Here is a 15,693-nt window from a genome sequence, read left to right on the forward strand (position 1 = left end):
CAAGTGGGGCATACCTAGCGGGTATAGCCATGATTAAAGGAGGAATAGTAGTTACAAGGATAAAAGGGATAGAGGATGAAGAACTGATATGAGGAGGACTGCTTGGTTTCTGAAAGCCACTAGGAATAGCAGAAATAGAAGATGAGGAACTGATACGAAGAGGACTACTTGGGCTCTGCAAACCAGTGACAAATGTACTCCAATTTGGAAGAGGTAAACCAACTTTAGATTTTAGCAAGACTTCAAAAGGATCAAGTTCTTTCAGTTTATCTAAGGCTTCCCTTTCTAACAGTAGCTCAGAGGTAACCACTTCCCAAAATTCTTCCTTGTCTTCTTGTGATACTAGGGTTGAGGTATCAATTCCTCTCTTTTGCAGATCTAAGATAATACCAATGAGTTCTTCATTTTATGATCTAAACAACACTTCATGAATTTTATCATCAACTATTTTGTCTTCAGGACTTCTTGAGAATTCAGAGAGCAAAGATTTTGAATAAGATGGAGTACCTGGTATTTCTGAAAATCTTTGACTGCCTCTTGAAACAGTGTTCGGATTGTCCACAGGAGTAGGTGGATTGGGGTCAGGATTGCTCCGTGTATATCTCCTTCTCGAAGCCACCTTTAAAACTTTGAAAATGTATGGAGTCACCAAGGTAGATTGTAGCCTCGAAAATTTATCTGAGCTCCTACTACCTTCAGAAGTTCAGCTTCTTGATTTCGGGAATGAGTAATCTTCAGGCTCCCGACAGACGCACCAAAATGTTATCACAAAACCCAACCCTGATAGGCTACTGATCAGGAAGACTTTGAGTAACTATTTCAAACCAAACTTTTGGCTGAGGCTTATCCTCCTCAACTTGAGAGGGCTCTCTCACTAGGTTAAAGATTTTAGTTTAAATATTAGATGGCTAACTCTATGAAAAAACAAGTGAAAAAAAGTATAAATGGTAGAACACAATCTATAAATATCCATTGGGCTTATGGAGTTAGAATATGTTTCTGTATCATAGCAAGATTAGCTTAAGATGGAAGTCAGGGAATAAAGAGTCTTAATATATCAGCAAAATAGAGAAATAATGTAAGGAACACAGTCTATAAACACATGAAGGAAGTTAGAGCATTGTCAATGAATTCTAAGTAAGATGTGTTCATGCCACTGCAAGTGAGTAAATGAAGAAAAGCATGAGAAAATTAAACATTAAAACTCTCTTCTGAATCCTGAGTAGTGAAGCCAAAATCTCTGTATTAACATAAAAAAAAGTCTCCCACAATGACATAGTATCACTGTTTCTTTTGAAAATTGTCAACCCTGAGGCATTCCACCTCTTGTCCTTTATAGATTTTTCATTACAATCTTGGATTTTCTGATCCAACATGAGAGGAATTCGAATTTCCTATCTTGACACCTATTCATTCCTAAAACAAACTATTAATTACAAGTAGCAGTTATCTAACAGTTTTAGAGTCCTAATACAATTAGGAGTACAACTCCTTATTATGATGGAAACAACTTAAACTAGGAAATAAATTCGATACTTGACAGCTGCTCCTCCTTAACTTCGACCTTGGTGATGTCCATAACCCTCCAGCGGGCCTTCAATAACTTCTCCTTCATCTGTCTTGAAAACTAGGAAACTGTCCCCTGCAGTGTAGTCTTGGTCTTCAATGGTGTTCTTCGAATCTCTTGCTGACCAAAATAGCCCCTTTAATCATATAACACATGTTGAATTAGTCATATAACCCTGCTCTTACACTTGTGCCAAAACTAAACTTGTTGAAGTTGCCTGAAGAAAGTCAAATTGGATGCGCTACGAAATAATTGTTGTTTTTGTAGTGCAAGGCTTAATTCTTGCATATATCCTTCATTCCTTGAGTTTTCTTTACCTAGGCTTTAAACCTTTTCAAATGATCTCCTTACATTTCTGCAGCAACATCCTTCTCCAAAAATAGCCCCTTCATTCCTTTGAAGATTAACCAAAAAGAACAAAACTGCACCTACAACAGTTTTGTAGTGCGCTACGAAACTGCTATGCATGTCACCTACAGCAGTTTCATAGCGCACTATGAAACTACTGTGTGAATCAATTTACACAGTTTTTTCCCAAAAACTTTCCTTCTAAGGATTTTTCATAGTTGTTTCCTTATGTAAATATGCCACATATACTTGAGATCACCCATCTATGAAACTACTTCAAAAAGTAATATCTTTGTTTCAACCAAAATTGTACTAGGGTTTCATCACTTACTGCCCTGTTTATTTGTGCTGAGGCTGACCTCCAGGCTTGCTCAGCTGAATTTCAAGGTCTTCAATTTGTCTTTTCATTACCCTAATATTAGTTCTCAGTCTGTCATTGATCATTCTGATATACCTTGCTTCCTTGATTGCAGGGACAGTCCAGGTGAAATATTGAGCATCTCTACCAACTACTTCAGGTTTTGGAACTTTTCCATCTTCCCACATGGCCTTTATTCTTTTGAAATTGGCTTTTTCAATTGCATGTTTCCTTGCCCTTTTCTTAAGTTGAGCAATATCAAGATTGGCAAGCTTCAATTTCTTCTTGACTTCCTCAATGTTATCTTCTTCTCTTGAGTATCAGCTTCCCTGTTTCTATAATCTTTGTGCATGAGTGATGGTTGCACTACTGGAACTATGAGCTCTTCACAGAATCCTGATATCTCCTTTGTCTCACTTACCTTCGGCTCTACCTCCTGTAACCTTTTGGATTGCCTAGTCACAGGCCTTCTGGGCTTAAAAACAAATTCTGAAACCTGATCATCAAACTATAACTTTTTGGAGGATTTCATCTTTTTTGACTTGCTCTCACCTACTTCAATGAAGTCTACTTGGACCAGAGGGGACTCCTCAATGTCAATAGCCTGAAGAATATCATTCAAATTAACCTTCGAGGTTGGGCTTTCATCAGTGACCACTGTTTTACCCTTTTCTTTGTCTATTTGACTTCTAGTTACCCTTCTCTGCACTGTTTCACCAATGGACTGCTCTTGTGCTGCTTCCTTAATTTGAACTTTTTTCTTTTTTGAATGTTGAGAAGTATCTTGAACAACTAATGGTGTTCTAGTTACTGGCTCCTTAATTTGCTTTCTGGCCTTCAATTTAACAAACCTGCTTGACCTTTCTTTTGCATGGTGACTAATCACTGGTGATGATATTTCCTTAGCCCTAGGGCTAAGTCCTGTTTCAACTCTAAAACCAGACATAAAGAGAAATGAAGACCACTCTCTATCTACCTTCTGAAGTTCATGCAAGACCATTAATTTAACTAAGCCATGATGGAACAATGATGTTTCACATGCCTCTTTCTTCAACTGTATTTTATCAGACATCTTGCCTAAGCTCCGAAATAGAAAGAAAGGTAGATCTAGAGATATTATGCCAGTGAAATGCAAAAGGAGTTTGAAATGGTAAGAATACACCTTGTGGTATCTTCCTTCACAGGTGAAATACCTTTGTATGCATGAGAGTAAGTTGGCAAATGAATCTTTGACATAACCCCTTGGCACTACTTTAGTCAAATTTGTGTCTACAAACTCTGGTTTCAGGAATATCTTGCAGGGTGCCATTTCAAACTTGAAATTCTTAAACCACTTTTCCTGACCTCTAGGAATTTCTGTGACTAAAGATATCACTTCAGGAGAAACTGGCAATTCTAAAACCCTAATCTTTGTATGTAAACTTGTGAAGTTAAGAGCAAATTCCTTAGTCACCTGGCTATGTCCTCCTTGTAGTTTCTCACAGAACCTCCAGCAACCTACTTTTTTGAAAGCTTCTTCCACTGTTTTATCCTTTGTGAGAGCATCTAAGCCTTCAGGTTCAGTTCTTAGATAACGGCCTGACCTATGATTCTTTCTTTCTTCCGACATTTCTTCTTTGAAATCCCTACAGATAGAACAACCTGGAAGGAAATGCCTTGCTTAATTGAAGAGCTGCCTCGCTTGAATTTGATGAAGAGCTGCCTCGCTTGAAACCTGCAGAAGAATTCTAGTCTCTGCTCACCCTGGGTTTGTTTACTTCGAACTTAAGAACAGTAGCAAGATTCTCTTGCATGAATATGCCCAGGATCAACACGGATATGACCAGGATCAACAAACCCTTTCCTATTATGAAATTTGAAATGACTGTGGACAAATGACCCTAACGAATATAATGATGGATATGAATGGTTGCATGTGAGTGGTAAGGTTCATGGATTGACACTTGATGATGAAAATCTAACGGATTCTGGTGGATTTGATAGCTAGACAATATTGAACACGAATCCCCGATTTCGAAGTGCATCCAGTGTAAATTCGGGGTTTTGCGCTACGAAAACACCTAGACAGTTTCGTAGCACGTTCAAAAGTTTAAAATGACCAAACACATGAAACTTTAAACATGACATGAGATCCATAAGGGGCCAAACAAGGTTGTTGAACTTTATTTGATGATGGAAATGAGACTCTAACCCTATGACTTAGACTTAAAAACATAAAACTGACTTGACCATGTTTAACATAAAAACTTTGGAACCATGTGGGTTGTCCAAATTTAAAAAAAAAAAAATCTTTTACAGTGATAACAGAAGGTAAGGAAGTACTCGACACCACTGAGAGCTTTGACAGGCATAGGTTTGCAGATATCTGAGTGTATCAATCCCAGTACACTCTTGGCCCTGTGGTTGCTCCTAGGAAATGCTACCTTGGCATACTTTCCTAGAGCGCATCCCCTTCATACATCATCTCGTTCCGTACTCAGATCCAAAACTCCTGTTACAATGCTCCTGAGAATTGTTAGAGCTCCATGGTGCAAGTGACCCATTCTTCTGTGCCATAGTTCATTCAAGTGCTTGTCTCCATGACTGCCTATTAGTGCCATTGGTGATTCTAGTTGTAATCTATACAACCTATTACTTTTGATCCCGATCTGCACTTTCTTTTTCCAGCTCGGGTGTTTGACGCAGTGTTGTTAAAATCGCGATAAAATCGCGATTTTATCGGAAAATCGCGATTTTTTCGCAAATCCGATTTTACCGCGATTTTTATCGATAAAAATCGGCACTTTTTTTTATAGACGATTATCGCGAGTTTTTTAAAAAATCGCGATTTTTTCGAAAAAATCGCGATTTTTTCGGTTAAAATCGCCAGAGGCGCGGGCAGCGGGCGTTTTATATAGAAAATCGATTTTTATTTTATTTCATTCAGCAGTCCGCGCGGAGGAGGAGGAGAAGAAGTGAGGGAGAGGGTTGCCGTCGGATTTGGGAGCGAATCCAAGCGATTTTAGGAGGAATCCAAGCCAAGATCACCAATTTGTCCATAAACCAGGTATGTAGATTAATTTTTTTTTGTTTTGCTTCTATAAAAACTTTGTTTTTCATTGTTTTTAAAGAATTTTTGGAAATTTTTCATTGATTTGGGATGGGTTATTTGTTATGACTATGAGAACCAATTTTTTATTTTTATTTTCTCATTTTCTTTAAACATTGTTTATTTTTTTTGATTTTTCATTGTTTTTTTGCATTTGCCATTGGCATTTGGTTGGGTAACTTGGGTTTAGAAATTGGGATTTTGGAAATAATTAACTTGTAATTTTGCAAATGCTAAATTGTAATTTGTATTATGTAATCCCAAATTCCTATTTCCTAATCCTTATTTTTAATTTTTTCCATAGGTTTGCAAATTCAAAATTCAAAAACAAACATGCCAAGGAAATTGGATCCTTTCTGGGAATATGGTGACCCTAAAACTCCGAATGATAGACAAAACTTGTATTGCAAGTTGTGTGGAAAGGAGATATTCGGGGGGGTGTACAGGTTGAAGTTCCACCTTGCAAAAATCCCTGGACGTGATGTGGTGCCCTGTCCTAATACAAATGCTGCAATTATCCGAAAAGCCATGAGAGCATTGGGAGAATTAGAGCACTCTAAAGAGGCCAAAGAAGAACTCAAAAGGCAACTAAAAAGGTCAGCTGAAGGAAGTGGGCCAAGTGGCACTGGTTCTACTGCAGCGTCAGTCAATCCGGTAGCTGCATCATCATTTTTTGTTCCTCGAACCACACCTGGTGCACAACCAACTATCGGTTCAATGATGAAAAGAACTGAAAAAGAACAAGCTGACAAGTTGATGACAAAATTTCTCCTCTGGAGTGATATTCCTTTCAGCATTGTAAGGAATAATCCATTTTTCCAACCTACTGTTGATGCTATTGCCAGTGTTGGCTCGGGGTACAAAATCCCTTCTCTTCATGATTTCAGAGGCCGGCTTCTTCAAGATGAAAAGCGTGACTGCACCCAAAGATTGGAGGATTTTAGGGAATCCTGGGCACAAACAGGATGCACTGTTATGTCAGATGGTTGGACTGACCAAAAGGGGAGAACCCTTATAAACTTCTTGGTTAGTTGTCCCAGGGGGACTATGTTTATCAAATCTATTGATGCAACTCATCAAATCAAAGATGCAAAAAATTTATGTGATTTGCTGGATGTGTTTATTTTGGAGGTGGGTGCAGAAAATGTTGTCCAAGTCATAACGGACAACGCTGCAAATTATGTTGCTGCTGGTAGAATGCTTATGGACAGGCATCCTACTTTATTTTGGACACCTTGTGCTGCCCATTGTATTGATTTGATGTTAGAGGACATAGGGAAAATTCCCTTTGTCAAAGAGGCTGTTGACTCATCAAAAACCATCACAAAATTTATTTACAATCACACATCTGTGCTTAGCTTGATGAGAAAATGCACCAACAACAAAGAGTTGGTGCGCCCCGCCATTACACGGTTTGCGACGAGTTTCATATCTCTTCAATCCCTCTTGAAATCTATGTGGGATTTGAAGAGAATGTTTGTTTCAGAGGAGTGGCGTTCTTCGCCAATGAGCCGCAAACTAGAAGGAGAGGCCGTCTGCAGACTTGTTTCATACCAAGAAGACTTCTGGGCGGGAGTGCAGGAGGTGTGCGCTGTCACTGAACCTTTGGTAAAGGTTCTTCGGTTGGTAGATGGTGAGAAGCCCGCAATGGGCTATTTGTATGAAGCCATGGACAGGGCCAAAGAAGCCATTCGGTCCTACTATGATGACAAGGGAGATGATGGGTTCCAGAGACAACTCCTTCTATGGAACGTCATTGATGAGCGATGGAACAACACACTCCATCGTCCCATTCATGCTGCTGGGCTTTTCCTGAACCCTGCATTTTCTTATGCATGTGGGTTTGATTTTGATGCTGAAATCATGGATGGATTATTAACCTGTGTCCAGAAGATGGTGAGAACTCCAGAACAACGTATGGAGATCTCTAAACAAATTGAGACGTATAAGATGTCAGGTGGCACATTTGGCTTTGATATGGCTATCTTTGATAGGACGGCCAAAATGCCAGGTATTTTTTAGTTTGTAACTTTGTTTCAAATTTCATTGTCTCTTCAAATTCCATTTTTTTCTTATGTTTATTTGTAATTTTGTTGTAGCCGCATGGTGGAAGATGTATGGTGGCAGAGTACCCCTTTTGCAAAAGCTTGCCATACGCATCCTCAGCCAAACATGCAGCTCCTCGGGATGTGAGCGCAATTGGAGTGTATTTGAAAAAATACACAACAAGAAGCGCAATAGGTTAACAACTTAACACTTAAACATTTAAAATATTGCAAATTTCCAAATAAATTTTTGAATTCATTAAACAATATTTTTTTTTATAATATTAATTATTAATTATTATTTCATGAACTTTGTACAGGTTGGAGTCCCGTAGACTTAATGACATGGTCTATGTCTACTACAATCTTCGATTGTGGGTGAGGCAACTAGACAAGACACCTGATATGGATGCCATCTCATTGGATGAGATTGACACCACTGCTGAATGGAGGGTTGAGACCGAGAGGCCTCTCATGGATCCCACTGAGGATTGGTTAGTGCAGGATGAGGGGGAGGAGGAGGGGGAGGAGGAGGAGGAGGAGGAGGAGCAGGAGCAGGAGCAGGAGGAGGAGGTGACACCGCCTACCCGGGCTACCACTAGAGGACGTGGTCTCTGTCTACCTACAGTAGCTGCTACTTCTACAGCTACTTCTTCAGCTTCTAGAGCACGTCAGACTCCACTGCCATTTCCACCACCACAGGCACCAGCATCTTCATCTAGGGGGAAAGGGAAAGCAGTGACATTTTCTCGCAAGAGGGGCAGAGGAAATCAATAGGATTAGAGTCTTAGACTTTCATTTTATTGTATATGACATTATGACATGATGAGATACATTATCATATTTTTTGTTGATATTTTGAGGCTGAGTTGGGACTCAGGACTTACTATTCAGGACATGATTCAATGTTATGTGTGATTTTAGCGCTAGAAATGATATTAAACATCTTATATATTAGTTTTTTTATCATATTTATGTGTCAATGTATTTATTTTATGTTGTAGATGGTTTAGATATTAAAAAAATTGAAAAAAAATGAAAAAAAATGAATATTTTTGTGCCAAACGATTTTTTCCCGATTTTAACGATTTTTTCCGCTTTTTTCCCGGCGCCGATTAAATCCCGATCGCGCTTTTAACAACATTGGTTTGACGTATACCTTCTCCTTGATGAACTAGACGTCATAGCCCTTGCCTTGAAGTTGCGACACGGAAAGTAAGTTCATCCCCAATCCTGGTACATGCAGCACATTTGTAGCACGGAATCGTTCTCCCGATTCTATTTGAAAAACTATGGTACCCTTCCCTACTGGAGTACACATTGCCTTGTTCCCCATGGTGATCTGAAAGTTCATCTTCTCTTTTCGATATTCTAAGAAACATTCCCTGATTTTGCTCATATGCCACGAGGCTCCACTGTCTATATACCACACTTCTGATCATGCAAAACTAGTCATACAAGCCACTTCTTGTTCCTGCCTAGAAGGCAACATAGAGAAATCGAAGTCTCTTTCTCTTGTGCAATCTTCTAAAAATCTGTGAGTCCCTTGACGTGGATGCCTCTGCATCATGGTCTCGACCCATAACTAATTTTCCCTTCCTGTCCTTGATTACTTGCTCTGATACCATGTGAAAATTCTATCACTGTAGCAACCGATTTACTTTTCCTACTTATTCCTCAATAAGTTATATATGAAATTACTTCAATAAACATTAAAATAAATACTGTTGCAGATATCACACCATAATACAGAAACAAACATATGTAGAAGAATGAACACATTGACACAGATATTTTGGACAATAGTCCCCAGAAAAACCCAATTTGGGAAAATCGGTGCAGCAAGGGTGGATTTTATTGTTAAACATTTTTTTAGTACAACAGGGTGCCAAACTAGCTTACCCACAGAGAGAAAAATTCTCTAGCACTTCTCTTGATTCCAGCGTCAGCTTGGCTAACCTCTATGTGGCTCTCAAACACTCTGTGTCAGCCCTGCTTGATTGTGTCAGCCCTGGGCCTCTCTACATCACCCACGTAGTCCCAACTAGTGACTGCACAATCTCCTGCTGCCTCTGTGTTTGCCTCTCCTGCCTCAGCGCTGATCTCGTCTCTCTATTCCGTACTTGCTACCTCCTGACTGCTCACCAGACCACTGGTTCAATTTCTCAACTAACCCCGCTCCAGAAATTGAATTCACTGGTCTCCCTCAGTGTGTCCTCCAAGCAACCTTCAAGCCTCCTCTTATACTTTTCTCGTTGACAAATCAACAACCGAGATTAAGTCTCTAATCAACGGCTAAGATTAGGTCTGGCTTGATCCATGACTTTTGGACCATTCTAACACAGTTTCATATTAATTCACATTAATATTTTATTTTCCCCAAGTTTAGACTTAGGGACTTCATTAAAAATATTAATTATTTTAATATCTCCCAAACTGTTTAGAATCTGCCCAAACCATTTATGGGTATTGGAGATCTCGTGTGCTTTAGCCTTTCCACTAGTGTTCTTGGCTAGAACACATCCGATGCTACCTCAAATCAACATTATGTAACCTGGCTTCAATCTTGGAACCAATTTGCATAAAATGATCCAAGGAGGAAATAGAAGAAACTCTAACTTATTTCTAATACTAGGGAACAACCCACAAAATAATTTGGTGTAGAGGGTATATTTTGGGCCCTTTGAGACTCTACCTTGAGTTGGGAGAGAGATCCATATCTGGCTCTCCATTCCTATAAAGATCTGGCCTCCTTGGGTCATTCTGGTCAAAGGAAATATTGAGACTTTAGTTCCAATGTTTCGGGATCATACATAGGAACAGTTTTATGCTGGCCATCAGCATCAATGTTGCAGACAGGGGGTTGTTTTATATGGGAAATTAAAGCTACCTGAATATAATTTGTAGTTATGAGAACAACCTCCTTTGAAGATCAATTATTATAACTATGAACAATAAGAGAAAAACCTGGAAATGATTCTACTCACTGTGTAGTTAATCAATTATGGGTTTGCAGAAGTCCTCTTGTATGCCTGGATATTGGTTAGTTCTTCCAATATGACAAGACTATTTATCTTCAATAAGGATGCCTTCAACAAATGGAATGGACATTTCTGCCTTTGTCTCATATGGTTCACAAAATAGCTTGATAATATGATCAACCTTCTTTTCTTCCTCATCAGAGTCCATGTCATATGTAGGATGACTATCAAAGCAAAAAATATAGGATCTTGCACTGTTTTGTTCAAACTTAATAGGTAATGCTGATTGGAGATGCACATCATTATGGGTGCCAAAGTTTCTACCATATTCAAAATCACAGATAGGAGTGTTGGTCTCTTGAACCTTAGGGGATCTTCAGGATTTCCCTTCATTAATGAGTGTCTTATTACTCTCATTCTCAGGGAAACTAGAACTATAGTTTGGTCCACTATCTCCATCTGCACTCAGGATTTTGTCATATGTTGGTTGAATTTCAATTTTCAATTTTGCAAAATCTTGCCATCTTTTAGCAACAGTTCGATCTATTGTCAACTGATTAGAACAAGCTAATGTGCATCTTTTACCCATCCAAGCTAATGTGAGTTGGATGAGTTTAGGTTGGTAACTTAAGTTCCTTTTCCAATTGAAGCAAGAAAATGTTATTTTGGTTGCCATTATCAATGACCATATATGCTAGTTTGTGCTTGATTTGACAGTTCTATGTACAAAGAGCTTCCTTGTTGATGGCAAGGCTATCTTTGGGCATTAGCATCAAGTGTGGATCAATGTAGCTGGGATTGTTGACATCAACCTCTAAGTCTCCAACCTCTCAATAATGCTTAGAAAGGAAGTATTTTTCCTTTTGGAGCTCTTTGGCCTAAATGTTTGACATTCCTCATTGGAATGGGCAAGCTTCCTATTATAGGTGCCATATTTCTTCTTCCCATAGTGGGTAGAGGATATGGAATTGGTTTCTCCTTTGTTCTACCCAATATTGTTGGGCTGAGTAATTAGTAGAAAGAAAATGAGGATGAAATTCCCTTCATCTAAAAGAATTGAATGGTCTTATGTAACTTGGCTTCAATCTTGGAACCAATTTGCATAAAATGCTCCGAGGAGGAAATAGAAGAAACTCTAACTTATTTCTAATACTAGGGAACAACACACAAAAGAATTTGGTGTAGAGGGTATATTTTGGGCCCTTTTAGAATCTACCTTGAGTTGGGAGAGAGATCCATATCTGGCTCTCCATTCCTATAAAGATCTGGTCTCCTTGGGTCATTCTGGTCGAAGGAAATATTGAGACTTTAGTTCCAACATTTCTAGATCAAACATAGGAACAGTTTTATGCTGGCCATCAACATCATTGTTGCAGACAGGGGGCTGTTTTATATGGGAAATTAAAGCTACCCAAATATAGTTTGTAGTTAGGAGAACAACCTCCTTTGAAGATCAATTATCATAACTATGAACAATAAGAGAAAAACCTGGAAATGATTCTGCTCACTATGTAGTTAATCAATTATGGGTTTGCAGAAGTCCTCTTGTATGCCTGGATATTGGTTAGTTCTTCCAATATGACAAGACTATTCATCTTCAATAAGGATGCCTTCAACAAATGGAATGGACCTTTCTGCCTTTGTCTCATATGGTTCACAAAACAGCTTGATAATATAATCGGCCTTCTTTTCTTCCTCATCAGAGTCCATGTCATATGTAGGATGACTGTCAAAGCAAAAAATATAGGATCTTGCACTGTTCTGTTCAAACTTAATAGGTAATGTTGATTGGAGATGCACATCATTATGGGTGCCAAAGTTTCTACCATATTCAAAATCACAGATAGGAGTGTTGGTCCCTTGAACCATAGGGGATCTTCAGAACTTCCCTTCATTAATGATTGTATTATTACTTTCATTCTTAGGGAAATTAGAACTATAGTCTGGTTCATTATCTTCATCTGCACTTAGGATTTTTTCATATGTTGATTGAATTTCAATTTTCAATTTTGCAAAATCTTGCCATCTTTTAGCAACAGTTCGATCTATTGTCAACTGATTAGCACAAGCTAATGTGCATCTTTTACCATCCAAGCTAATGTGATTTGTGATGAGTTGAGGTTAGTAACTTAAGTTCCTTTTCCAATTGAAGCAAGAAAAGCTTATTTTGTTTGCCATTATTAATGACCATATATGCTAGTTTGTGATTGATTTGACAGTTCTATGTATAAAGAGCTTCTTTGTCGCTGGCAAGGCTATCTTTGGGCATTAACATCAAGTGTGGATCAATGTAGCTGGGATTGTTGACATCAACCTCTAAGTCTCCAACCTCTCAATAATGCTTATAAAGGAAGTGTTTTTCCTTTTGGAGCTCTTTGGCCTAAATGTTTGACATTCCTCATTAGAATGGGCAAGCTTCCTATTATAGGTGCCATATTTCTTCTTCCCACAGTGGCTAGAGGATATGGAATTGGTTTCTCCTTTGTTCTACCCAATATTGTTGGGCTGAGTAATTAGTAGAAAGAAAATGAGGACGAAATTCCCTTCATCTAAAAGAATTGAATGGTCTTATGTAACTTGGCTTCAATCTTGGAACCAATTTGCATAAAATGCTCCGAGGAGGAAATAGAAGAAACTCTAACTTATTTCTAATACTAGGGAACAACCCACAAAATAATTTGGTGTAGACTGTAGAGGGTATATTTTGGGCCCTTTGAGACTCTACCTTGAGTTGGGACAGAGATCCATATCTAGCTCTCCATTCCTATAAAGATCTGGTCTCCTGGGTCATTCTGGTCGAAGGAAATATTGAGACTTTAGTTCCAACGTTTTTGGATCAAACATAGGAACAATTTTATGCTGGCCATCAGCATCAGTGTTGTGGACGGGGTTTTTTTATATGGGAAATTAAAGCCACCCGAATATAATTTGTAGTTAGGAGAACAACCTCCTTTGAAGATCAATTGTCATAACTATGAACAATAAGAGAAAAATCTGGAAATGATTCTGCTCACTATGTAGTTAATAAATTATGGGTTTGCAGAAGTCCTCTTGTATGCTTGGATATTGGTTAGTTCTTCCAACGTGACAAGACTATCCATCTTCAATAAGGATGCCTTCTACAAATGGAATGGACCTTTATGCCTCTGTCTCATATGGTTCACAAAATGGCTTGATAATATGATCAACCTTCTTTTCTTCCTCATTAGAGTCCATGTCATATGTAGGATGACTGTAAAAGCAAAAAATATAGGATCTTGCACTATTCTGTTCAAACTTAATAGGTAATGCTGATTGGAGATGCACATCATTATGGGTGCCAAAGTTTCTACCATATTCAAAATCACAGATAGGAGTGTTGGTCTCTTGAACCTTAGGGGATCTTCAGGATTTCCCTTCATTAATGAGTGTCTTATTACTCTCATTCTCAGGGAAACTAGAACTATAGTCTGGTCCATTATCTCCATTTGCACTCAGGTTTTTGTCATATGTTGGTTGAATTTCAATTTTCAATTTTGCAAAATCTTGCCATCTTTTAGCAATAGTTCGATCTATTGTCAACTGATTAGCACAAGCTAATGTGCATCTTTTACCCATCCAAGCTAATGTGAGTTGTGATGAGTTGAGGTTGGTAACTTAAGTTCCTTTTCCAATTGAAGCAAGAAAAGGTTATTTTGGTTGCCATTATCAATGACCATATATGCTAGTTTGTGCTTGATTTGACAGTTCTATGTACAAAGAGCTTCCTTGTTGCTTGCAAGGCTATCTTTGGGTATTAGCATCAAGAGTAGATCAATGTAGCGGGGATTGTTGATGTCAACCCCTAAGTGTCAAACCTCTCAATAATGATTAGAAAGGAAGTATTTTCCCTTTTGGAGCTCTTTGGCCTAAATGTTTGACATTCCTCATTGGAATGGGCAAGCTTCCTATGATAGGTACCATATTTCTTCTTCCCACAGTGGGTAGAGGATATGGAATTGGTTTCTCCTTTGTTCTACCCAATATTGTTTGGCTGAGTAATTAGTAGAAAGAAAATGAGGGTGAAATTCCCGTCATCTGAAAGAATTGAATGGTCTTATGTAACTTGGCTTCAATCTTGGAACCAATTTGCATAAAATGCTCCGAGGAGGAAATAGAAGATGCTCTAACTTATTTTTAATACCAGGGAACAACCCACAAAAGAAGTTAGAATAGAGGGTATATTTTGGGCCTGTTGAGACTCTACCTTGAGTTTGGAGAGAGATCCATATCTGGCTCTCCATTACTATAAAAAATTGGTCTACTTGGGTCATTTTGGTCGAAGGAAATATTGATACTTTAGTTCCAATGTTTCTGGATCAAACATAGGAACAGTTTTATGCTGGCCATTAGTGTTGCGGATAGGTGGCTGTTTTTTATGGGAAATTAAAGCTAGCCGAATATAATTTGTAGTTAGGAGAAAAACCTCGTTTGAAGATAAATTATCATAACTACGGACAATAAGAGAGAAACCTGGAAATAATTCTGCTCACCGTGTAGTTAATAAATTATAAGTTTGCAAAAGTCCTCTTGTATGTCTGGATATTGGTTAGTTCTTCCAATATGACAAGACTATTCATCTTCATTAAGGATGCCTTCAACAAATGGAATGGACCTTTCTGCCTGTGTCTCATATGGTTCACAAAACGACTTGATAATATGATCAACCTTCTTTTCTTCCTCATCAGAGTCCATTTCATATGCAGGATAAATGTCAAAGAAAAAAATATAGGATCTTGCACTGTTCTATTCGAACTTAAAAGGTAATGTTGATTGGAGATGTACATCATTATGGGTGCCAAAGTTTCTACTATATTCAAAATCACAGATAGGAGCGTTGGTCTCTTGAACCTTAGGGGATCTTCAGGATTTCCCTTCATTAATGAGTGTCTTATTACTATCATTCTCAGGGAAACTAGAACTATAGTCTGGTCCATTATCTCCATCTGCACTCAGGATTTTGTCATATGTTGGTTGAATTTCAATTTTCTAGTGTAGAAAAAGGCATGGCATGATACCCCTGTCATCACGTGCTAAGTCTTCTTGGGTGATTGCAAGATTGGTAGAAAGTTGTTTCCTACCCTCCTGCTGATATTCCTCCTCTGCATTCAGGACCTTTTCTCATACTATCAATCATTTGGAAATCTGGATTGTTTTCAAGGGGGAATCAAATGAAGAGAAATGTAGCATATCCCTGTCCAAGTGTAGCAAGCCAGCTGAGCAGGCCAAAAAACTTGTAGGAAATTGTTCTTTGTCTTCTTCAATAGGGTGGTCATTAACACTGCGTC

General features: G+C 38.4%; 2 protein-coding genes across 6 annotated transcripts in view; both read left to right on the plus strand.

Annotated features, from left to right (window-relative positions):
* LOC149252886 (pentatricopeptide repeat-containing protein At3g16610-like) overlaps positions 1–15,693 on the plus strand; it is a 171,300-nt gene that overhangs the window by 83,666 nt on the left and 71,941 nt on the right. The window lies entirely within an intron of this gene.
* Positions 6,898–8,403, plus strand: LOC149252887 (uncharacterized). 2 transcript variants are annotated; one of them, XR_016266100.1, is made up of 2 exons: positions 6,898–7,602; positions 7,727–7,912. XR_016266100.1 is itself a non-coding variant. In XM_089456732.1 (2 exons), the coding sequence occupies exons 1-2, from the start codon at positions 7,436–7,438 to the stop codon at positions 8,181–8,183; spliced, it is 624 nt and encodes a 207-aa protein (XP_089312858.1). In that variant the 5' UTR covers positions 6,898–7,435; the 3' UTR covers positions 8,184–8,403. The 2 variants fall into 2 exon arrangements, 1 of the variants encoding a protein (XP_089312858.1); XM_089456732.1 differs by having other exon boundaries at positions 7,727–8,403.

This window comes from Pinus tabuliformis, chromosome 7 (genome assembly GCF_031772625.1).
Source record: "Pinus tabuliformis cultivar Carrire ecotype Pingquan chromosome 7, CPIR1, whole genome shotgun sequence".
NCBI classification, from domain to species: domain Eukaryota; kingdom Viridiplantae; phylum Streptophyta; class Pinopsida; order Pinales; family Pinaceae; genus Pinus; species Pinus tabuliformis.